At 39.8% G+C, this 26450-nt stretch overlaps 1 protein-coding gene across 7 annotated transcripts in view; it reads right to left on the bottom strand.

Annotated features, from left to right (window-relative positions):
* The window catches only part of GNAL (G protein subunit alpha L), a 172619-nt gene that overhangs the window by 12818 nt on the left and 133351 nt on the right, over nt 1-26450 (bottom strand). For all 7 annotated transcript variants that reach the window (XM_079982954.1, XM_079982955.1, XM_079982957.1 and 4 more), the window contains one exon: nt 21519-21616. In XM_079982954.1, coding sequence (XP_079839080.1) covers nt 21519-21616 — 98 coding nt within the window. The remainder of the gene's footprint in view (nt 1-21518; nt 21617-26450) is intronic.

A 26450-nucleotide genomic window follows, 5' to 3' on the forward strand; every position in this document is an offset into this window, starting at 1 on the left:
GGTTGCCAGTTTGTATCAGCTGACTAGATTTAGTGAGATATGGGAGCATGAGATTTAAACAAAAATATTTTACTTTGAGTCTACAACAAAAAACATATTCTCCAGCAATTCTAGAGACTTGCTGCAGCAACACTGTAGAATGTCTTCACTGAAAGAAATTACAAATGTATTCATTAAACAATATTTCAGTAACATAAAGAGAGAGGCAAACTATGATTCTAATATAGTCAAGCTAGGTTTCTATTAGTAGGTATTAATTTGTGACAAACACATAATTAAATGCTTCACTAACATGTACCAAATTATTTGTATTTAGGATTGGAGATTAAAGAGCAGTTTAGGGTGCTTTACCCCTGTACACCTCAGGAGATAAACTTCCTCTGAAGGCTCTTCAGAGATCGCGATCTAAAGATCAGACAAAGTGATTCCTCTTTCAATGAGAGAGCAAAATTCCGGCAGGTTCCAGGTGCTCACTCAGGGTCATGTTTCCATTGGGAATCAAGACGCAGTGGAGGCTGTCCTGTCTTTTAAAATGGGCTTTATTAACATATTTTTACAACCTGTGCACCGATGGAGAGTGTGTGGAGTTGACAGCATTCTCATTTCAAGAAGGCCCGTCCTTCACCGCAGCTCAGCGCTGCATTCATAGGCTTTCTAAGTGCCATCTCTGTGCCTCTTGTCCAGCTTGTCTTCAGCCAGCCCTCATGGCATCTGCCCTTCAGCCCCAAGTATAAAGTTCTCTCGACTTCCTGCTTCTCCTTTCCAGAAAACCCCTTGCCAAGCAACCCCTGTCTGCTCACCCATTCTTCCCGCTATTCCAAGCCCAGTTTTAAAAGATGACTATTTCCCTGTAATTACGTCATTGCTCAGCATAACCCTAGCCACCTCCGTTGGCACAGGCCCAAGGATTTCCCTGTGATGGGCTATCAACACCTTTTGCCATGCTTAATGACTTTTATCCCAGGTGAGGCCCTGGCCCTGGAAAGTGAGCTTAGTCTGTATTTTTCCACTGGCCTGGCATCTTCCCTTCAGTACTCAAAAAATCAGCTAAATTCCACCCTTTTATTAATTTCTAACATTCACTAATTCTAGCAGTTATAGGTGCCCTTGCACCCCCAAATTCTGTTACCCCAGATCTGTAACATTATTGTCAGAAAGCTGGAAAGGGGTGGAAGCTATCAGCCTGCCTTGGGAACCCACAACCTTGCATCTGGGGGAAAAAGCCCCTCAAACACATCATCCTTTTTATGAACTGCAATTGGAAATAGCAATGCTTCCCCATTTTCGGGAACCTCAAACATCAGTGCCCTTGGTGACACCAGCAGTCATTATTCCAAATTCTGTTTTCTATTTAGCAATGAACTCACTGACTGGCAAAAAGACCATGTCTACTAGCCTCCAGGGAGGTTCTGGAAACATTCTCTTTTAACGTAATAATGTTCAAAACTATTTGTCATATTTGACTTAAGTTGGCATTTAAATACAGAAGCAGTCATCAATAGGGGTGTGGATTTGGGGAGAGTTCATTCTACAGCTAAATTTAGTGTATAAACCATATTTTAGCTCAACTGATATTTTTGGCTTCTGAGCCAAATCATTAACCCCTGTCCTTATATAAACAATATTAAGATTTATATCTGGAAAACTGTCTTTTACACAGAGAGTTTAGAAGACTCCCACGGTTTCAAGGTTAAAATGTATATCTACAGCAAAACTATTCACATGGAACACTCAGGATTCCTACTGCTGTTACCACACAATTTCCAGGCCCAAAACCCACAAAAAACAACACACACGCACACAAAACAGGCAGGGAGGGAAACATCATTTTGTAATATCAGGTGGTGATGAACATTTCTTGCTAATTGGTGCAGGAACTGTTTAAAGCTATTGCCAATGTACATTTAAGCCAAATTTTCTCTCCTCTGAAATCGCTTGATTCATATCTGCTGTAAATTATTCAGAGTGTACCCAAAAATAGAACTAATACTATTCTTATTATTTCTGTAATTTAAAGGTTATACAGGCTTCTGCAAAATGAAATCACTTGGGGCTCCATCCAACTGAGTTCAGGTGTAACGGCTGTGCACAGCAGTAGATCTCAAAGCTTTCCCACTTGCCCCCAGTTACACGAGCAAGTAGTCTGAGGGGGCATCATTATGGAGTGGGAAATCCATGCGTCTCACATATTTTTGCCCAGCCTTCCATGTACATGCCATTCATGTTACTCATGCTTCAGATTATGAGGAACCTGTGTAGCAAACAGAGGGAGGACTAGTTGGGGGACATGGGAGCTATGCCTGGACCTCTCATTTCCAGCAATGCCCTCTTCATGCCACCTGCTGTGCCTCTGGGGTGGGGAAACAGGGCTCTGTTAACTTGGGGGGGGGGGGAGTCTTGGTATGAATGCTGAACAGTATAAGTTCACATAGATAACTTCTGTGTAAGTCATTTGTATTCTCAAGCTTTTTAGCAACTTGTTCTAAATTGCAACACAATGGAATCATACTCTCAGTGAAACCGAAGCTGCAGTTCAAGTTCCGCTCACACATACTCTAGCATCCTATTTCACACTTCCTCAATAAATTCTAGGCAGTGCAAACTGTGTAACGTGTTGGGGACAGTAAACATCCTCTTCAAGTCCCTCATCGTGCTGTAATGAAGGACTGCTTTGCGTTACAGGACAGGATTCATTGCTGGGGAAATGCAATTATTTCAGGGTCTAATGTAATGTATGGAATTTGGCTGTGTGGGTGTCTTGGATGTGTCCTGTATAATATTGACCATACAGAAGCACTGATAGATGACTAGTAGCACAATTCTCCCTTGCACCATGCTACACGTGACTCCTGCTCAGTCTGTACAACAGACACTGGCAGGCCAGATGCAACTGATAGTCTTAAGGTGCAATGGAGAGAAGGCCATGTCAGTTACATTTGCAGCATCAAGTTTTAAGACCTTGATTAGAGATATAAATTGAACTTATTGAGGGTGAAACCGAGACTGAATCTGCATGTTATAGAACACATTCCTCAAAAGATAAGCCTGCAACTCACAAAACAACAACAACCTTGAATTGAAATTCTTAAATCATCTGGAACATCTTTCTTCTCAAGCGATTTAAATAAATCTCTGTGTGTGTCATTTTATAAGTTATAAATACAGGAAATTCATATTATTATATGTCAACAGAGTTGCCATAGTGCGTAAGACATTAGGGTTACAAATGCAGAAGTGAGGTATTCACTTTGCCCAGGCATTTTATATGTTGATATGTGAGTTTATGTTACCACTAGCATTGATTTTAGGGATTTTAACATTTACTGCTGCTGATAATGTTCTGCTGTTTAATGAATTAATTTTCAGCATCATACTCTTTCCATATATGAGTCTTACTTCTGAGCTAGCGTGTTAGAATATGGTTACCAGATTTTTTTTCAATGAATCCGGGGACACTCCCCCCCCCCCCCGAAGCTGAGTAGCAACAGGGAGTCAGTAGTGGGGATGGTGAGGCAAAAGACCCTGGGCCCAAGCACACATGCATATTGTATAAAAGTGCAAAGCCCTTCTTTCGCACCCCGTGAAACATAAAAAACTGGGCAATGGCACACCACCCGCCCGTGACTCCTGAGCCTTTCCCCTTTGTTTTGACAGATCAGGGGAGGCTCAGGAGTCACAGGCAGGCGTCTGTTGCCCAGGAGGGGCCAGCCTGGTAGTGCAGGTGGCTCTGGCTGGCTTCAGGAGCTGCTTGCTGCTCACTGCCGTGGCGCAGGAAAAATGGCGGGTGCAACGGCAGCGGGCAGCTCCTGAAGCCAGCCAGAGCCAACTGCGCTAACAGGCTCGCTCCGGGCTGCTGAGGCTGCTGCTGCCATGTTTCCCGGCAACAGATTTGCAAATCTGGGGACATTCCGGGGACGGAATTTGTCCGGGGACAGATGTGCAAATTCAGGGACTGTCTCCGGGAACTGGGGACGTCTGGTAACCCTATGTTAGAAGTGTTGAGAGAGAATTCAATTAGTCCTAAATTCAGATTGAATATCTGCAGTTGATTTTCCTGGTTTAGGATTTTAAAAGTCCAAAACAATTATGTTTTATATTAAAATCTAGTATACTTAAAACTATATAATGAATTATTTGTTATTTATATCAAACTGCACCACTCCAATCAGCAAGTACTATTTCTCCAAACTGGTTTTCAGCATTGGAGGTAGAGTTGAACAGTGGGAAACAGGCTAGAAACACACAAATATAATTTAAGAAGTGTGAAATAGGCCATTTTCAAATCTAAAGCTGCTACAGGAATTTATATGAAATTGTGCTGCTGCTTTTTAATAGTCTTCCAAGTCTATTTAGAGATCTTCTAAAGAGCCCGTTATATTAAATAATTCTATTCTTTAAGACTTCACATAAGAAAAATAATAGCATTGCAGTATCACAAAATAGCATAATTTATCTGCTAGAATAGTCTGGAGAGCATTGCTCCACTATGGGGAAGTGATGTGACAACTGTTTAATTTGTCAGAAGTGCAAATACACCACCACTGAACAAATGTGGTCTGTGATGCAAGTTTGCCCATTAACTTCCACCAAAATATTTAACATACATATTGATGAAATTGCAGAGCCTTAAAGGTCTTGCAATTTCATCTTCCTTCCTTTTCATTCTTATTGTATATAGTACATACACAAAACTCATTTAATTGGCTGCCACACGTCCAGATTTTCGGACATATCTGGAATACTGCTTACTCTACAGTGTCCTGGCAGAAATCAGTAAAATGCCTGGGAAAATCTGGAAGTATGGCAGCCCATGTCAGCAATGACATTTCTGCCAATTTTCCATAAAAATAGCTCAAAAATGGCACACACACCCCGATTTTGCCCCCCAAAATTCAACAACTTTTCTGTCTGGATTTTCACTGTTTGAAATATGGCAACCCTAATTGTGAATATGAAAAACTTCAAAATCATACTATGTTAAACATTTTATATATTTATTATAGAGGCAGCACACTACTTACACTACGTACACACACTTAACTCGAGAACGGAGGGTGGAAACATGAGAACGGGCCGGCTCCCCATCTGTGGACTGCTCTCCCCAGGGAAGTCTGCCTGGCACCTTCATTATATACCTTCAGGCGCCAGGCAAAAATGTTGCTTTTTAACTAGGCATTTGGTTGATTTGATTGACATTCTATGCCCTTTTAAAATATTTTTTTTCGGGGGTGGGGGAGTTATTGGGTGGTTGTTCTTATTCTCATTATGTATTTTGTGGTTTTATATTTTTATTTTATTCTGCCCTGAAACCTCCAGGTATATAAATTCAATAAATAATAATAATTTCAACTTTACATGCTTGGCGATTGGCCAGTTGAAATAGCACAAAAATCATGGAAGGTGGAGAGTTCTTTTTGAGCTGGGAAACTCAGATTTGCTTACTCAGCTCTAGGGAGGCTTTGCAATATCTCATGGGAGCATCCTAGAGCCCAGTAAGCAAGGCTTGGTGTGTGTTTGTATGTGACCCATTATGAATGCCAGCCCCAGAAGATAAGGATGGCTGTGTAGGGTCAGTTTGAAGGGTCTTGTCTCACCATACACATTTTTGCATATATGCGTCATCCCTGGAATGTAATCCTCACACAGGTTGTGAGTGACCCGTAAAATATATAGCATGGTTTTTTTAAAAAATTAATGTTATATTGTATAGGTCAGATTTCCTTTTAGCACAGACTAACAAACCACTTTGACAGAAAGAGCCTAACTAGGGGAGGGGTCTGTGAAATACAAAACAATTGGGGAAATGTTTAACGTGAAAGGTCTGGATATCAGGAGTTGCTGAATACTACTTTTTAATAATACTGACGTTTCTCAGTCTAACAGGTAAATTATCACAGAAATCATATAAAGGGCCTGGTGCCAGTCCATTGTGGGAACAGCACCTGCACACAAAATGATCCTCACTGCATATAATATGAGACCTAAGCACATCAACCATTATGGGGAAATGGGTGAACTATATGCATTTCAGTAATTCTCTTCCAACCCACTCCCACTTCAAGCAAGCAAGCAAAAGAAAGACTGGGGTTGCTGCATGTGAGGTGACCTGTCCGTCAAGTAAATCAACTCCACTAAATGCTAATAAAGAGTGGATTCGCTACTGTAATACAGTACTTAAATCTTGAGAATTATCTTAAAGAGTTTAAAAATATTTTTTCACCGGCAAAACTGGTGTAGCTCAGGAAATAAAACACATGGATCCTCAACAGCTCTTTTATTACATAAACAACTAAACTGTCACTTAAGTCTTACACAATGATATATTGTCTCTTGCTTGGCCAGTTACCGTGCTTTCATACCTCCCTAACATATACAACCCTAATATTGGCTAAGGAAAGTACACAGGCATTCCTGCTTTTTTCCATCATGAAATCTTTTCAAATTTTAATGTTGTGAAATAGTGAGGTAACGCTTCTTGGTAATTTTCTTTTACAGGGTTACTGTACAGGTGAGCAACTTTTTGTCTTTAAGGAAATATTAGGTATCCCTCCTGGCAAACTGTTTTCAGTTATATAATAACAGCAAAAGCTTCTGCAGGTCTTGTTTGTCCAAGCTCAGCTTTCCAATTCTACTTTCTGGCTTTCATAAGCCATTCCTGTGCCCTACATTATTACAAAAGAGCAAGACAGGCTTTTGCCCCAAACAGGCCTTGGCTCACTACATTCCTACTCTCTTTTGAAATATATTTTATTGCACTCTCCCCCCCAAAAAAAAAACAATATAGCAAAACCAAACAAAATGGTCCTAAATTTTCCTGTGTCTTCTTATACTGTACACATTACAAACATGCTCCCATTTTTAATTTTAATTTTAATTGTTTGTCTACCCCCCATCCTATTAACTATATTAATTAACTATACAGTGGTGCCTCGCAAGACGAAATTAATTCATTCCGCAAGTTTTTTCTTCTTGCGAGTTTTTCATCTTGCGAAGCACGGTTTCCCATAGGAATGCATTGAAAATCAATCAATGCGTTCCTATGGAAACCACCTTCAGACCAGGTCCGGGGACAGTCTGTCCCCCGACCTCTTCTGAAGGCTGGCGGGGGCGGGGACAAGGGCTTTTCTTCCCACCGCCAGCCTTCAGAAGGCTGTTCTGAAGGCTGGCGGTGGGAAGAAAAGCCCTTTTCCCCACCTCCCGCCCCGCAAGCTCCGGGGACAGGAGGGCTTTGCTGCCGACCGCCAGCATTTTAAAAGCCCCCGGGACAGCGGAGGTCTTCTGAAGGCAGGCGGTGGGCAAAAGTCTTTGCTCCCTCCCACCTGCCTTCAAAAGCCGTCCGGGATAGCGGAGAAACGCGCTGCGCTTCTCCGCTATCCCGGGAAGGCAGGTGGGGGGGAGCAAAGACTTTTGCCCCCTGCCGGCCTTCAGAAGAGGTCCAGGACCTCTTCTGAAGGCCGGCGGTGGGCGAAAGTCTTTGCTCCCGACGGCCAGCATTTAAAAGAGGTCCCCGGAGATTTCCCTATGGGCTTTCTTCTTGCGAAGCAAGTCCATAGGGAAATTCGTCTTGCGGAACGACTCAAAATCGGAAAACTCTTTCGTCTTGCGAGTTTTTTGTTTTGCGAGGCGTTCGTCTTGCGAGGCACCACTGTATTTACCAATTCCTATATGTGCAGCTGTTAACAGATGGGCTGTCATTTCCTTATCTTCTGGCAGAAACCAGTCTTTTATACAGCTAAACAAAATTACAAATGGGTTTGCTGGTACCTTATTGAGTATTAAAACTTTAATTTCATTTATAATCTTCATTCAAATGAGCTTTATTTTAGGGCAAAACTACATTTGTCCTGGCTCCCACCTTTGGCCAAAAGACTCAGAATCTTCCCTCATGAAATCCCAAAACATTTATTGATACAATTAGTATGGGTACAGCATGAGCTCTAAATACAGGATATATGTTTCAACTGTTCATAAGCAAAGTTCTAGTGTTCATAGCTAGGCATAAGCAAATATATTATCCAAACACTTGATACTAAATTGTTCAGGGACATTAAAACAAAAAGAGATTACAAGAATTTCTAAAAGGACCTCTCTAAACTGAGTGAATGGGTGGTAAAATGGCAAATGCAATTCAATGTAGATAAGTGTAAAGTGAGGCATGTTGGGGTGAAAAATATTAATTTCACATATATGCTCATAGGGTCTCAACTAAAGGTGAATGACTAGGAATGAGACCTTGGGGTCATAGTAGATAGGGTGATGAAGATGTCGACTCAATGTGCAGTAGCCATGAAAAAGGCAAGCTCCATGCTAGGCATTACAGTGGTACCTTGGGTTAAGTACTTAATTCGTTCCGGAGGTCTGTTCTTAACCTGAAACTGTTCTTAACCTGAAGCACCACTTTAGCTAATGGGGCCTCCTGCTGCTGCCGCGCCACCGGAGCACAATTTCTGTTCTCATCCTGAAGCAAAGTTCTTAACCTGAAGCACTATTTCTGGGTTAGTGGAGTCTGTAACCTGAAGTGTATGTAACCCGAGATACCACTGTATTAGAAAAGGAACAAAAAGTGAAACTGCCGGTATCATAATGCCATTATACAAATCAATGGCACGCCCATATTTGGAACATAGAATTGTATATTCAAAAATTAAAACAATAGTTTTTGCAATACTATGCTTTCAAAAACAGTGTGTTTCACATTCTATACATTTTTAGTCTCCTCCAACACATAATATTTGCCTTTAACTCCTTACTTTTTAAAATATAATTGACTGATTAAAGGCTCGAGAGTGTGTGTCACTCGAATCCCCAAGTATTTAAACTAAGGGGTTAAACATTTTTTACTTAACTTATTCTTTAAAGTCTTATTCATATTGAATCCCATCCATCCCAATTTTATAAACCTGATTTTTTATAAATGAACATTTTGCTAAAAAAAATTAATTTCAAGTCTCTGAGAAAAGCGTACAGGTTAATTTTAAACTCTTCCTGCACCACCTTTACCCCTATTTCTTTATTAACTCTCATTGCTTCAGCTAAGGTTTCAATAGATAACACAAATAATAAGGTGTTTCTTCATCACATTCCTCTTTTTGAAGGAAAATGCATCCAAACCGCTGACTGACAGTGAGGCATTTGGAATGCCTCTGAGACAGGTACTCTAACCTTCTGATAGCATTATCAGGCATGAACCAGGTCCTTTTTGGACCACTGCATTAGGCTTTTAATTTTTGGGAGGCAGTTTATGAACTAAGGAATGAGAAAACAGCTAGAAAGAGGATGTTGCCCATTCAAGAGGAAACAATCCCTATACATTCAAATTTTGAAAAGGGTTAATGTTTTGTTATATCTTGAGACTTTGCTGTAATTCATCTATATTAGTATTTATTTTTCTAAATAATTAGCTGCATTTGAGAATATCAGTAAGTGCTTAATCTGATAATCCAGTGGATTGCTAGCAATGACCTTAATTGGACGGCAGATGATCCATCTCTAATACTATCTCAGAGAATTTATTCATCTTAACAATGCTACTCAAAATGAACTGCCAAAATCATACTTTGCTTAAAGAAAAAATAATCAAGTGTAACTACAAAATCACTCTGTGAATAGGACCCATGGAGGAGATGGGGGAAGTCTCAAGATTCAGGTTAATATCTTTATATGGGTATGTATTTGGTTTTGTTTTAAATTTATATTTGTAAAATCAAATAAAAATGATTAAAATAATATAAAATACAAAACCACTGTGTGAAAATCTCTTTTGTAAACCTTGTGTTGTTTTGTATAATTTGAGTATAAATTATCATAATGCCACCCACAAACAAGAGAGAAGTGTTTGCATGTTGGGGGCAACAACAAGGTATTCAGAAGTATAAAATATTTCAAATTGTGACCCCCTGAAAGGGGTCCAACCCCACTAAAATGGCTAGAAGAAGAATGTGTATGTGGGTGCCAGCACCATGCTCTCCCTTGATGGTTTCCATTCCCTTTGCTCCAGGACGATGTGGGAAACCTGTGGCCCCCAGAGGTTGTTGGACTCCAACTCACATCAGCCCTAGGCCAATGGATGATGGGAGCTGCAGTGCAAAATCATCTATAAGGCCACAGGTTCCAGTTCCCCACCGCTGCTCTAGGATCTCCCATGGGAGAGGAAGTTTAAGGGGCTGGGTTCAACCCTCAAAGAGCCAGATTGGAGAGCTCTTTCAAAAAAAGAAGGATTATAGAGCACACACTCCCAAATTCAGAGAAGCACAGAGCAGCTCACCAGCCAAAGAAGAAATGCTTCTTCAAGGGATGCAACATAGGACACAAAATTTGAGAGAGACTATGTGTGTCTCTCTCTGTGTGTGTGTGTGTGTGAGAGAGAGAGAGAGAGAGAGAGAGAGAGAGAGAGTGAGTGCATGTGCTAGTGAACAGCACAGCAGAAAGAAGAATAGCAGAGTGAAAGTGAATGAATGAATGAATGAATGAATGAATGAATGAATGAATGAATAAATGCCCCATATATATACACTATGGCGGGACACACACCAAGGGCACAGCACAACATTTTGTTGCAGGGCTCACTTGTGGTGTCTAGTTACAAGCTGATGACCAGTAGATAATTACTGGTGTGGTACAGGAAAGGGCTAAAATGAGGGTGTTGCTATTTACTGTATATATTTGACAACATTTAAGTTTTTTTATTCAAATAAAAAAAATGTCACAATCAAATAAATACTGAATAACATTTTGAAACAAACAATGCTGTGTTTACATGTGTGGATCTCAGTTTGCTCTACCCTTGGTTCAAATTTCATCTGTCTCTTCTTGGTAGAATCATTAATAAAGCACAATGAACGTAAAAACTAAGTGAGATGGGGCCAGGAAAGGGGAAGTTTCCAACTGGCTTATCTGTGCTTCTGTTTATTATTCTCTTTCTGAGAGCACAAGCCACTAGCATATGAGAACTGCAAGACTGTTCTAGTAGTAAGACAATTTTTATACTTTGTTAATAAGAGATAAATTCTTTCGTGCTAAAAACATAATGTTGATTATTTCACTAAAATGATCACTAGAAGAGAGAATGCAACAAAAGGAGTAAGTAGTGTCAACATGACCTAACTTAACCATGACATTTTCCGAACATGAAGCCATCACAGATTTCTCTCCAGATCCTTATTTACTTTCCTTACATTAAGATTTCCAGATTTCTATTCTTATCCCTGTTATTCCAGTCTTACTTTTTACTTGCTTTTCTATGTTGTTGAAATCATGATTAAATATTTCAGAATAGTTTATGGTTTTAATTGATTATATAATAGTTTAGCATTTTTAATTTGTTAAACTACCTTACAGTGAGTTGTCCTAAATGGTGGGTTATAGATATATCAAACAAACAAACACAGAATATGTGTTATATCAAACACTGTGCGTGTTAACTTTTGCTCACACAGCAAGACTGCCCCTTCCTCCCTTTCCCTCCCAGAGTGCCTTGAGCATCCTCATAAGGGGTTGGGGAACTGCAATTGATAAAAGAAAAAGCTTCACTCAAGGGTAAACTACATGTTATGATGCTTAATGATCCCAGTCCAACCACACAAGCTTCCTTCTCCACTCTTCTCCTGAGCATCTTCTTCTGAAGGCTGTTGAACTATTTTTTCTTAGAACATTTTGACCGGGAGATTAGGAGTGATCCTTACAAAGCAATACATCAAACCATTAACGCACAAACAGCTCACTTCTAGTAAAGCGAGCCACTGATTAAGGCGGTAAGGACGGCTGGTTAGATGCTTAGTTAACAAGAATTGCTAACAAAATGTGGTGATCCACATTGTATGTGAACATGGGTGAGTGGTATGTGTGTAAGGAAGAATAAATGGATGATGGATGAATGGGGAGTGTGCATGTGAGAAAATGGACAGATAATTGGGAATAAGTTTGTGGGAATAAGGATGCTGAACTAGATAGATCAAATATGGCTTTCCTTATGCTCATATCACAACACAGAAAGGATATCCATTTTAGTTATTTAACAGTGGATTTTACATACCAAGTTATCCAATTTTAAACTACTTTTTCACCTAAGCCCTTCTCAGTAAACCCATGACTGACAGTGCTTCTGTTTCCACAGCAACCTTCCCCTCCAGGGATTTAACCCCCTCCTCTGGCCTACTCTTCTGTAATATCTATATAATTGAACTATTAAAATCTACATGCATTGTTTTCTTCTTTTTAAAAAGCCAATCGTGAAATTCTGTTTTTTTCTTTGAATTGATAGTGTCATAAAAATAAGGACTAGTTACTGAATTTAAAGAAATTTAATTACGTTTGATTTCTTTGTGTACTGAAGCCAAGGGGGGGCAAATGCTAGGGTTTAGAAGCTTACATTCTTGTGTAGAATCTGTCCCCCTGTTCTGCCTGTGAATGATCAAAGCCACCCACCATCCCTCCAACATGTTAGCATTAGCTATTCATTCTCCTTTAACATTAATTTTTAACTCACATTTTTTTACAAGGTGTTGTGTTCACAGAGGAAAAGGTGAAGTGATTATTCTTATCTAATGTTCGTCTGGTGTTGAATTAGCTCTCTTTTCGCAGAACAGGAGTAACCAAGCAGAATATATATGAAAAATTTCTATACATCTGGAGAGTAGCTTTATTTAAACAGAGATATCGAATATTTTCCTAAGGGTTCCTAGGAGGTAGCTATAATGGGGTAGATGAAATCCTGAAAGTTCATTTGCAAAAAGTTTATAGATATTTAAGGCTTATCTACATTTCCACTTGACCTATGCCTAGAAAGTACAGGTCCGATATGTTTTCTGCTTGTCCCGTGCTCTCTAGGCATGGGTCTGAATGGTTTTTCATTTGTCACACAGCTTTTCCTGGGAAAACCCACTGATTATCGCTGAATCAAATCCAATGCCAATCCACAGAAAATCCTATTGACGTCTGTTTCGATTCAGCAGGAAACAATGTGTTTTCCCAGGTGACAGTGACAGGACAAGTGGAAGTGAAGTGGGATTAACAATCAACTTCCATAACAAAGACTAAAGAGAGAGAAATGGCAAGGAGAGCTTTAACTTTAAATCAGAGAGTATGTCAAAGCAGCATTTTTTCTTTAGAGATTACAAAGAAAAATGTTGCAAGGGTTGCTGCATACTCCAAAGATTGCACACTGGAAATGAGGTGGTCAATGTAAATATAAAGGGCTATTTAGATTTGTGGTGGCTGACAATTACACACACACACACACACACACACACACACGTATACACACTCAAATCCAACTGTAGTTTAAAATAATTCCCACTGGTTTATCAATTAATGCCTCCTCCCAGGGAAGAATAGGAACTGTATCTCTGTGAGGGAAAGAAGGGGTATTCCAATAACTCTCAGCACCCGTAACAAACTACAATTCCCAGAATACTTGGGGGGAAGCCGTGTCTGTTAAGGTGGTATAATACGGTGGTACCTTGGTCTTCAATTGCCTTGGTACTCAAATGCCAAAACCTGGAAGTAAGTGTTCCGGTTTTCGAACGTTTTTCAGAAGCCGAACGTCTGATGCGGCTGTCGGCTATTGTTTCTGGGGAACCTGAACCAATCAGAAGCTGTGCCTTGGTTTTCGAACATTTCGGAAGTCAAACGGACTTCCGGAATGGATTAAGTTTATTTTTTGCTATTTATTTTGCGTTTTTGTTTTTGAGGCTTTTTCGGTTCATTTGTTTTTATGACCGTGTGGAACCCAGTTCAGCTACTGATTGATTGAGTGACTGCGGAAATGGATAAGCCCCCCATCCAAACTATGACTATCATCACTGCAGATAAGAAAATAAGAATAATTTTATTTATCATCTACAATTCTGTCTTATTTATTTTATAGTACAGTACATTGATTATTCGGGATGCGGGTGGCACTATGGGTTAAACCACAGAGCCTAGGACTTGCCGATCAAAAGGTCAGCGGTTTGAATCCTCACAACGGGGTGAGCTCCCATTGCTCAGCCCCTGCTCCTGCTAACCTAGCAGTTCAAAAGCACGTCAAAGTGCAAGTAGATAAATAGGTACCGCTCCGGCGGGAAGGTAAATGGCGTTTCTGTGCGCTGCTCTGGTTCGCCAGAAGTGGCTTAGTCATGCTGGCCACATGACCCAGAAGCTGTACGCTGGCTCCCTCGGCCAATAAAGCGAGATGAGCACCGCAACCCCAGAGTTGGCCACGACTGGACCTAATGGTCAGGGGTCCCTTTACCTTTACCTTGATTATTGCTTTCATTTTATGGATCAATGGTCTCATTAGATAGTAAAATTCATGTTAAATTGCTGTTTCAGGGGTCTTGAATGGATCAATCCATTTTACATTACTTTCTATGGGAAAGCGTGGCTTGGTTTTGGAACACTTTGGTTTTGGAACGGACTTCTGGAACGGATTAATTTTGAGAACCAAGGTACCACTGTATTGCTTTAAATGTATGGAGCAGCTGTGGCCTCACTCAGATGAATACAACTGACTGAAATTTTATTTATCGTTATAATAGTATGCGATAGTACCCATCCTCCCTTCCATAACTGTCTGGTAGCCTTGTTCTCTATACCATAAGCTTGTCTTTGATACTGGTAGTCTTTGTTTACAACACAGTGCTGGGATGTTCCCTGTGATACTGTCAGTCATGTGATAATTGGCCAGTTTTCTCTACTACAATTACTGCTGAACCTAAAAATAGCTAAACCTTGCCTTGGCCACTCATCTAATTTTACAGGAAATGAAAAACAATGAATCGCCCTACAAAAATGGTTTTGAATTCATGCCAGTGAGCCATTGATATGAACTGAGTCTAGAAATTTAAACAGGAGCAGAATTGGAGTCAATTTGTTAAGAACTGGAATCATCTACAAGTTTTAAAAAATATTATAAAAATAATAGAAATATTGTTTAAAATGACATGATATTTAACCTGGGCAGGTAGTTACCTAACAAAGTCCAGGCATTCCAAGCAATTTGCTTTATTCTTAAAATGCACCAACCTTTAAAAAAAGTAACTTTTTTGTTCTATCTGAGCATTGGAAAATCGAATCAGGCCTGATGGCTGGAACTAAAACTGGCCCATTAGCCAGAGGCCATTTTGGCAAGTGGGCAGTGCTGTCATTAGGAAATTCAAAGTTCAAGCCAAGGTCATGCTTATTTAAAAGGCAGTAGACAGAAGCTTATTCCTGAGCTTAGTGCTGTGCTCCTACAGTGCTAAGATCAGAAATAAGCCCCAGTCTGCCATCCTTTAAAGTGCAGGATGAAGCTTTTTCTACCTAATGCCTTTTTTCACCTGTGCGTTTTGAAGCGCACCCAGTGGCTTATCCCAATCTCAGTATTGCTCTTTGACATTTACTGCTTTGCTTACTGACAGTCTACTGTCAAATAGCAGGCAGAAGCTTCTTCTTCTTCTTCCTCTTCCTCCTCCTCCTCCTTTCATATACCACCCATTGTAGAGACAGAATGGACCTCAAAGGTCATCCACACAAACTTATGCCAATAAAGGAAATCTACTGCTACAGATCGCCTAGGGCTTGCCGATCGAAAGGTTGGCGGTTCGAATCCCCGCGGCGGGGTGCGCTCCCGCTGCTCGGTCCCAGCGCCTGCCAACCTAGCAGTTCGAAAGCACCTCCGGGTGCAAGTAGATAAATAGGGACCGCTTACCAGCGGGAAGGTAAACGGCGTTTCCGTGTGCGGCTCTGGCTCGCCAGAGCAGCGATGTCACGCTGGCCACGTGACCCGGAAGTGTCTCCGGACAGCGCTGGCCCCTGGCCTCTTAAGTGAGATGGGCGCACAACCCCAGAGTCTGTCAAGACTGGCCCGTACGGGCAGGGGTACCTTTACCTTTACCTTTAAGGTAACAAACACCTTTAAATGGATTCAAATTCTAACAGCCATTTAAAATAAAATTCAGTTTTGGGGTACCTTTACCTTTACCTTTTACTGCTACAGAATCCCTGCATATGACGCTAAATTTCATTCACATCAGTGGGCGTGCTATGACACAAAAATGAACATCACTGGACATTATGGTTACTCCCCCACCATTTCAGCACATATATGCTCCTGTTTCACCACAAAAAAACAGCAGGAAAAGAACTGTATACTGGTATATTACCCCAAATTTCATCACGTTACTACTGCAATTTTTTGGGTTAAGGGGGCTGTAAATGGATTTTTAGTTTTCCAGATGTGGCTTTTATGTCACATGGAAGCTCAAATATAATAATGAAATTAACAGTTAGGGAAACATTGAAGAATTGAAATAAACTGTTGTATGAATGCAACCAAAGTGTGTCTATGCCACAGGAAGTGCTCAGTACAAAACAGCCTTAGCTACAGCTTCTTGTTTTAGTTAGTAAGCCAACATGAAGCCAGAATCTGATTTAAAGAATTACTTATTTACAATATTTGTATGCTACCCAATAAGGTAAGTTCCCTGGAGAGCATCTAACAGTTATAAACACAGATCAACATAAAACAAGATAATAAATTGATAAAAAGCAATATAGCACAAAATCCAATATAACAGAAAACCAGCAACAGAAAACAAAATCAATACAACAAAGCTCACAGCAGCACCAAACCACAACCACAGTTCTAAAGCATGCATACAGTGGGAGGAAAGGTGACTGGGGAGAATGAGGTGTGAAGGTCCAATGGTCATTCTGAGCTTGCTAAAACCATGGTTTACCAAGTCAGGAAAACTATGTCTGAGAAGATCAGCAGGCTAAGAGCTTGGCCAGAGCTCTCGGGGGGTGGGGGCGGGTTTGGAGATACAGTGGTACCTCAGATTACGAACTTAATTCGTTCCAGAGGTCTGTTCTTAACCCAAAACTGTTCTTAACCTGAGGTGTGCTTTCGCTAATGGGGCCTGCTGCTGCTGCTGCACCAATGGCGCGCAATTTCCATTCTCATCCCGGGGCAAAGTTCTCAACCTGAGGTACTACTTCCGGGTTAGCAGAGTTTGTAGCCCGAAGCGTTTGTAACCCGAGGTACCACTGTACCTAAATTGTAAGAGGAACTGGTGCCATGCTAATAGCAATAATCTCACTTGACTCTCCCATCTGACATGTAATATGAACAATCTGCTTAAAAGAAATTGATGTTTACTGTCTCCTTGGCTGCTCTAATTTGACAAGTCAGTTTCTCCGCTGTGGCAAGCCAGCATATTCATCCACACTTTAGTTATACCATGCATCAATCGAGAGTCCTTCAAATATGTTCCAACAGTGCACGATCTCTAACCTAGCAACAAACAAGTATCGTATGTGCTGTATGGACTCTTCCGTAATTCCCAGAAGGGCCAACAACATATTCTTTCCAATTATCTCAGCCAGTTCTGAGAACTGCTCTCTGTCTTGAAACAGAGTGCCATGGAACAACACCACAGCTCAATAAGCTGCAGGCAGAGCACCAGCAGGAACAGTGGGAAGAATACTCTACTCCTTGCTGATGAGGACAGCAAATATAACTTTTCTTAAGATATGAAAACTAAAGCTTAGGCTACAATTCAACTGTTTGTCTTTAAGATGACCAAAGAATCTCCGTTCTTTTCTGAACTGGGTCTTTTAAGAACAAAAATGATGACAGGAACACAATGACAATAAACATCTTGTCAATTATGCCCAATTACTACAAACTAGCATTTAAGCAGGCAGTTCATTAATGGAAAGGTAGCTAATATAGACAGCAGGCTGCCATGCAAATGAAGAGAATTATCTCTTATATAAATTCCTGCTTACACTGACCTACTGTATCATCTACATAGTCACACAGTTTTTGCGTGATTCCTGTGGCTTTTTGAGCTTGATGCAAACTTTTTGCCCTTTTATGATGCCTCTGCCATTTTACCAAATTGAAAGACTGCTGTCAGATCCTATCAAAATATTCAAAGTTATCAAAAGTATAACTGGGTCTCTTGTTGTTGTTTTTTGTTTTTGTTTTTTTTTGGGGGGAAACCAGTCTATCTGGGTTTATGGGCACATTTGGAATTTTCAAAATGTTACAGGTATCATTTCGAAACTACTGCAACAAGGGGCTTGCCCAGTTACAAAATGGCTGCTGTGGGGGCCACGGTGTCCCTCTCACTCTCACTGCATTAGAAGGCAAGCAGGTAAGAAAGGAAAAAAGGAAACACAGACTCTAGAGAAGTGGGGGGGGGGGGACCAAACTCCCACCAATACAGACAAATCCAAACCTTGAAAGGAGGGAATGTAAAACAAAGATGATTCCCCCACCCTTGGACAGAGATGGGGAAGAAAACCAAGCACAGAGCTCCAGATCTTAGAAAGGAGGAAAAACATACAAACACAGACCCACTAGATCCTGGAGAGCAGGGAGAAAGCAAATATACAATATTCTTTGCTATCTCTTCCTCCTTATGCTGCCCACCAGCCCTCTTCCAGCCACTAGCTCTTCTCTATTCACCCGTTACCTTTTTCTTTTTTTCTTTCACAAGGCTTTGCTCCCTATAAGCTCTGTGTTCTGCTGAGGTGTGGATCTCGGTTTGGAAAGCTGAAAGGAGTAGGACCAACATTCCTTCCGCATCTCAACTTGTTTTCAGAACTGAAGCTGCCCCCTCCTTCCTACTTCCAAAGAAGGAGGAAAAGGTATCTCCTGTAAAGTGGGTGGGGCCAGGAGAATAGGGAGGCTTTACAGGCATTTCATGAGTGCCACTTTGGGGGTCCCAGATATAAACCATGGCTAAAACCACCCCGATACCTAAAGTTGTGTTTCGTCTGCAGTAAGACAGAAATATGCACTATGCCATTGAGGTAAATCTCATGACAACAAACTATAACACAAGTATGATAACTTGCCACCCATTTAATTATTTAGAGGTGGAAACCCTGCCTTTCTCCCTCCAAAAGGGGGTACCTTATATTATTATTTTTGAAAAAAGTTAATGATTATTTGACCTGGAAGAAAGTAGCTTTAAATCAGGGACATGCTTTCTTCAGACTTTCAGGATCCTCTTTGCTTTATGCTAAAATTGGAAGCTTCACCAACCATGCTGAAGTGAAAAATAATGGAATACTGCAATGGGTGAGAAACTGTCTTTCAAACTGAGGCTGCAGAAAGAATAATAATCAACACTGGACTATTATAACACGTTTGTGATTTATATTAGAGAGCACAGAGCCACAGCAGGAATGACTGGGCATTTCTCAGGCTTTGGGACAAGGACTAGAGCTGACAAAGATGTATGTTGGGTGGAATTGCTGTGAAACTGGAAAAGCCTCCTTTTCCCATGAGGTTTCTAGAATTGTGTTGATGCTGTATTTTTTATTTGCGTCAAGCTATATTGCTCTGTACAATGCATTCTACTGATTTATTCTTTTCTGAGGGGAAGAAGGACTGAACTGGTCACTTATTTAACCGTTCTTACCAAGGAGGAATCCTTTATGGTTTGGGAGTTTTTCAAGAGGGAGAAAGTAACGTCTTCCTTCATTTTTTTTTTTTTTTAAGGAATAGGAGCCAGACATACCCTTAGAATTAAATAATGTAGTATCTTTGAGCACGTGCTCAGTCCAGGAATTTGTTTATAATACCAGAACAAAGTTCATGTTTCTTGCCACCCAGAAATCCTCTTGTGGCTTCCATCCAAGCTTTGGTGATTTCACTGGCCTAATTTGGAGTGGAGGAGCCTTTTTCATATGTTGCTTTTGTTAAATAACCGGGAATCAAAAATCTTGATCTTCTAAATCTATTACAAATCACCAAGAGATCTGCAAGTAGATCCCAAACTACTTTTTTTGTACCCCTTCTTTAAATGTATAATCATTTTCTCAAAGAGAATTATTTATGTGTTTATAGAGTACCTCACCTATCTTCCAAAACAGATCAAAATTTACCACTTTAACTCCATCCCCAAATAAAACCCAACACTTCCCCCAAAATTATAGATGGTAAATATATGCTGGTTTTTTGTGGACCATGTCTTATTACAGTATATATATTTCAAAATACTGTCTTTCTGGCATGATATTAATTTTCCAGTGTTCAGTATAAGCGAATGGAATAACTGTTTTAGTTAGAGGGAAAAATGTGTCAAGTTTTTGTCAAAGATATACCTAAAAGCACACATAACCAAGTGAAATATCTTGCCTAGTTCCAAGTTTTTTCCATTTATCATAAATCCTCTATTATATACTAACCTGACTCTTACTTAAACAAAATTCAGATGAGCTGAAAGGAAAAAGCTGATCCTCAAGTTTTATTCTTATTCAAGCTCTTAAAAATAGAATATTATTTAAAAAATGGATAAAGGTAAAGGGACCCCTGACTGATAGGTCCAGTCGTGGCCGACTCTGGGGTTACAGCGCTCATCTCGCTTTATTGGCCGAGGGAGCCTGCGTACAGCTTCTGGGTCATGTGGCCAGCATGACAAAGCCAATTCTGGCGAACCAGAGCAGCGCACGGAAACACCGTTTACCTTCCCGCCGGAGCGGTACCTATTTATCTACTTGCACTTTGACGTGCTTTCGAACTGCTAGGTTGGCGGGAGCAGGGACCAAGCAATGAGAGCTCACCCCATCACGGGGATTCGAACCACCGACCTTCTGATCGGCAAGCCCTAGGCTTTGTGGTTTAGACCACAGCGCCACCCACGTTCCCCCCCAAAAAAGTGGATACATATCACATAAATGAAAACAAGCACCAAAATGCCCCATAGAACCAATATAATAAATTAGTATTGATAAGCAGAGGGAGAAACATATCAACTTGGTTCCGTATGCATAGTTATGTTCCAGTCCAAATTAAGCACATTTAAGTTCCACAGTTTACAGTTGGGGAGTTCCAAGTATGTGCATCACTCTCAGCTATTGAAATAAGTAGGACTGAAAAGTAGTCAACTTTGGCAGGATCAGGCTCTAAGTCTTTAAAGTGTGTGTGTATTTCATTATAATACTGATTTTAAAAGAATGCTAAGTTTTGTAACAACTTGCACCCCACCAGATGTTATGTATTATGATAAGTTGATATTTACTTTGGAATGGGGATACTGTATAACTAAAACATGGAGTAATTACATAGTTGGTGGAAACAAAACAAAACAAATTCCTTCCAGTAGCACCTTAAAGACCAACTAAGTTAGTTCTTGGTATGAGCTTTCGTGTGCATGCACACTTCTTCAGATGTATCTGAAGAAGTGTGCATGCACACGAAAGCTCATACCAAGAACTAACTTAGTTGGTCTTTAAGGTGCTACTGGAAGGAATTTGTTTTGTTTTGTTTTGACTATGGCAGACCAACACGGCTACCTATCTATAGTTGGTGGACTGAGTGAGAGGAGCAGTCACTGTAAGTGAGGTTTGAGAGGGGAGAAATGGCCATAATAAATCAGGTGTAGTGTATGAGGAACATTCCATTTCCTGTGAAAAAAACACCTCCTTCAAACACAAAGCAAAACAAAAATGCTTTCTGTAAGTTTCCACTGGCCTCCAATCATTAATTTAGAATGCTGGTTTTCATGCTTACACAAGTACATTGTTCTGTAAGAAGCACTTACTATTGTGCACAATCAATCAACTGGTATTCATTTGATCTCTCGAAGCATGCCTTTACTCCTTCGTCGTCCCAGAGCTTTTTTGCGTGTTCAAAGAATTCCTGAAAATTGGAAATGTGATAACATATTAATTTTGATGAAATATTTGAATTCTGACTCATATTTATATAGAAAGAGATATAATCAACTAAACTCTTCTTAAGGGGTCCAGGAAGCTCCCCAACATACTGTTTCCCCCCCAAATATTTTGTTGTTGCACCCTTTCAAAAATGGAAGAAGTTACAATACTGGTAAACCGCAAGCAGGTTACTATGCTCTCTGCCTAAAAGAACTGAGCCATATCTCAACTTCGGAATTTAAATTTTATTGTCAAGAACAACAACCTTTGGAGCGTAGCCATGCATATTTTTGCAGCAAAATCAAATCTTTAACGTGACACCTCTTTGTGGTTTTAAAAAATTGTATACTGTTTTAATTTATTTGACTTGTTTATGTTATGATTTGAAAAAGATACATACATCATTTCACTTGCTCATTTTGGACGGGCTTTCAAACTTAAATGGGTTGGAGGGAGGCATCAAATACAGGGACCCCCCCCCCCGTCTTAGGTGAGACTGATATGTGTGCACACGTGCACAGCGCTGAACCTGCAAGTGACCCAGAAACGTCATTAAAAAGTCACTAAAAGGGCAGAATGGAGGTGTTTCAATTGCATGTGATTTCATGCAGGCACGCAATGACCCAGAATGCAACCCCTGAGCAAATCAGGGGTTGCCTGTACTTCACAGACAAAGCATACCACTTAAGACCTTAGGTAAGATCTGAAGCTAGCCTCCTCTCCTGTTAAGTTTTTACTTTGGATTCTTTATTATGTAAATGCACCTTCAAAAAAAAATTCCCCCTGGGTTTCCAAAAAACGGAATCATCAGCATATGTAATACTGTTGGTTGCATTCAACTAGCTTTTATTCAGAAGAACGCTTGTAATGGGTCTACTCTGAGACTAACATGGATATTTTCTGTATATGCAAATTATGACATGCATCATTCCGAAGAGCTAATTCACACAATCAGGTGATGATAAAAAGAATGGTTCTTGATGAATACTGCATTCACATTACTATTTATGACAGCTAATACGTGATACTGTTAATAACTTCAAACATATGCAATTATAAAATAAAGTTGGTCATGTGAATCAACACAAATAAAATATGAAAGAACAAATTTGCTTCTATGCCTTCTCTTTTTAGAAATATCTTGGAAATGTTTATGAATTCTATATTTCAGCTTTAAATAGTCAAGTTGCTCTGAAAGATTAATTTAATGTATGTATAAACCTCCTGTACCATTTCTAGTACTTTATGCACTCAATGACTAGCTTGACAGTTCAAACAGCCAGATAAAAAATTGCTGTAATTATAGGTGCTGTCTATCACAATTTCCATTTAAAATGTAACTTCACCCTGAGTCATACATAGGTCCTAGCAGAAGGTGGGATGTTACTTTAAAGTTAACAGGTTCTTGAAAAAGAAGGTGGGGGGGGGGGAGAGACAACTAGTGAGGTTTTTAGTAAGGAAAAATTCTTTTTACATATTACTCATTAGATCAGGTCTCAAGAATTTCATTACCTTCAGCTCCAAAATGACTTCCTGCTTCAAACAAAAGGGGAAAAATGCAGTGCACATAGAGGTTGGTAGATTTTTAAAAAAAATTAAAATGGTTTGAAAGGATGTGCTCATATTAGTTTATCCAAGTGTCAGAATTCTATGGAAAATTAATCAATTCACTAGAAGGTAAACATTTATTGATTTTAAAAACAGAATAAAATATTCCACTCAGAAGAGGAGACCATCACTTGGAAAGGTTCAAATGCTTGCATACCTATGTTAGCAAAAGACATTTCAAACTATTAAAATTCTGACTTAGGTGTTCGTTTGTGTCTGACTGGAGGCAAATTCTCTAACTCTGTACTATTTTAAAATCACATCCCTTTTAACAATGCTTTGTTGCTTTGATTTATTCTGTGTTGAACATAATAAAACATGTTTGATCAGTAATGCCTTGGTATATGATCAGGCAGCAGACTGAAATCTAAACCACTTTGGAAAATCCTTTAAAAAACACTGCTGTGGCTGCTTTTTCTTTTTTTAACTATGACTGCCCTTTCACACCACAGGTGAAATTTAAATTGATGAAAGTACTTCTAAAAAGCGGATTTTCCTCAGGTGAACATAAGATAGCTAATGTTTTCTTCAACTACAAAAAGCCCATAAAAGCAAGCCTAGAGAGACTATGGTCAGCAGGTTCCATGAACTCTCTTTGTTGTGAGATTTGAGGAGGTGATTTGTTAGTTTGCGCCCTGGGTGAGAGACAAGGTGGAAGGGTAGAGTCCTGGGCGGGAACCAGGAGGTCGAGAAGTGTTGAGTAGGCAAGTGTTTCAGAAGGAAAAATAATTGTTTTTGTTTTTTAGAAGGACCATGCTGGATGGGGAACATAGGTTAAACACCTAGGAAGAGCTGAGGTAAATAAAAGGTTGGGCTTGATTTGTGAGCTTTAAGCACAGAAAAGTTACCACTGTATAATTAATCAGTTTGTTTAGCCAAAGGCCATCACAAAAGAACAATGTCGGAACAGAAAAGAAATGGGTAGGGCTGATCCAACTGGCCCACAAGATAGTAAAAGCCACACTTTTTTCCAGCTCAGTATGAAAAGGAGCCTGCCCTTGGAACGAAGAATGATAGTTCAGGAAACATGCCCATTCAACAGTGTTATTTTTGACAATAGGTAAACCTCAGACATTAGGATAGAAGAACTACTTGTTAAAGGATTCACGTGGCTGCAAGGTTTCAACAAGGTTGAAATATTGGGAAATAATAGAAAAAATTGGAGACAAATGGAGGTTGCAGAGCATGGAGAAATTAAAGAATAAGGTGCAAGATTGGTTACATTACGCTCAAATTCAAGAGGTTTTTATATTGGATAAAAAGATAGGATTCCAGGTGGAGAAGTCGAAATTAGAGACAGAACTGTTGGAACCAAAGACTAAGGTACTTTCGAGAATGTATAACTTGCTGCTTAAATGGAACACACAGGATGAGACTGTTAAATCAGCCATGATAAAATGGGCTCAGGATATTGGGTATAACATTATGTTTGAGGACTGGGAAAGGTTATGGACCACCGGAATAAAATTCACGGCATGTAATGCCTTGAAGGAGAATATTATGAAAATGATATATAGGTGGTACATGACCCCAGTCAAGCTTGCAAAAATATATCACCTGTCTGATAATAAATGTTGGAAATGTAGAGAGGCTGAGGGGACATTCTTTCACCTCTGGTGGACATGCCCAAAAGTTAGGGTCTTCTGGGAAATGATCTATAATGAACTAAAAAAGGTATTTAAATATACCTTTGTTAAGAAACCGGAGGCCTTCCTCTTGGGCATTGTCGGCCAGAAAGTGTCAAAGAAGGACAGAAATTTCTTTATGTATGCGACAACAGCAGCAAGAATACTTATTGCAAAGTATTGGAAGACACAAGACTTGCCCACACTGGAAGAGTGGCAGACGCAATTGATGGATTATATGGAATTGGCTGAAATGACTGGCAGAATCCGAGACTTGGGAGAAGAAACAACGGAAGAGGACTGGAAGAAGTTTAAGGACTATTTACAAAAACAATATAAGTTGTATGAATGTTAAGTATCTGCACGATTTAGAAAATCTCAGTTCCAGCAAATAGATTTTGTAAAATAGAAAATTAAGTTATGAGAAAAGGTCGAAATTTAAGGCAATAATATGTTTAAATTTAAGGTATGAGTAAATGATAAAAATTATCTTAAATTTAGAAGTATAATATTTGGAAAGTACAAAATAAGGTATGAAATAAGGTAATAATTTGCTGATATTTTTAATATAAATAATGCAGGGTAAAGGAGATGTGAGGAAGTCGTTAGTTATATATATAAAAAATTGTATTGAATGGTTGGTTTTTTTCTTTTTTATTTCTTTTTTTCTATATGGTTTTTTGGTGTATTTGTTTCGGCTTTTTTGTGTACTATTTTTTGGTGAAGGGATCTTGTATGAAAATTTAATAAAATATTTTTTTTTTAAAAAAAGAAAGTACAGTCACTTTACTCAGAAGTCTCATTTCACTCAGTTCAACAGGACATCCTCTTAGAAGTGTGCGAACTGATTTTAACTTTAAGCAGCAATCTGCCTCAAACTATGTGGACTGTGTCTTCTCTCTCCTACTATGTTAGTCATAACTCTGAAAAATGCTGGACTTGGTAAACTCTCACATTTCCTAATTTAGACTTTTTGCAGCTCAGAGCAGATGCTTTAGTATTGCTCATAAACATCCTCGGCGTACAACAAGAGTATGCAATAATTATGTCCTGAGTACTGTATAGTTCTTCCCAGAGATTTATTAAGGCACTGCACTGTTTATTATTTTACAGTAAACTGTCTTTCCCTTCTTATAATTAGAACAAACTTATTCAACATTCAAATAATTGCACATCATCATCATCATCATCATCATCATCATCACCATTTCTAAATGCCATTCCTGATCACTGACCAGGCTGGCTGGGCTGGTGGCATTGAAGTTGGAAAACACCTGTAAATGCTCAGACAGTCACTATTCCTACAAGAACCTATTTTTTGAAGGAGGAAAACTTGTCCATTAACCAATGCATCTACTTTAAAAGTGAGTGTATCTTTAAAGATTGTGATGAAATCTGGTGGGCAGCCATGACTGATTATCAGGGGCGTCTTACCCATAGAGGCTGGCGCCAGGGAAGAGTTCTGGAGGGCGCCAGGGAAGAGGGAGAGGCTGGACACGGTTTCAGCTCGCCACCCTCGCCCACCTCCACCATGCCGCACCAAAGCAGCGCCGCACCCGGAGCCTCCATCTGCCATGGCCACCG

Source organism: Podarcis cretensis (genome assembly GCF_951804945.1).
Source record: "Podarcis cretensis genome assembly, chromosome: 7".
Lineage (NCBI taxonomy): Eukaryota > Metazoa > Chordata > Lepidosauria > Squamata > Lacertidae > Podarcis > Podarcis cretensis.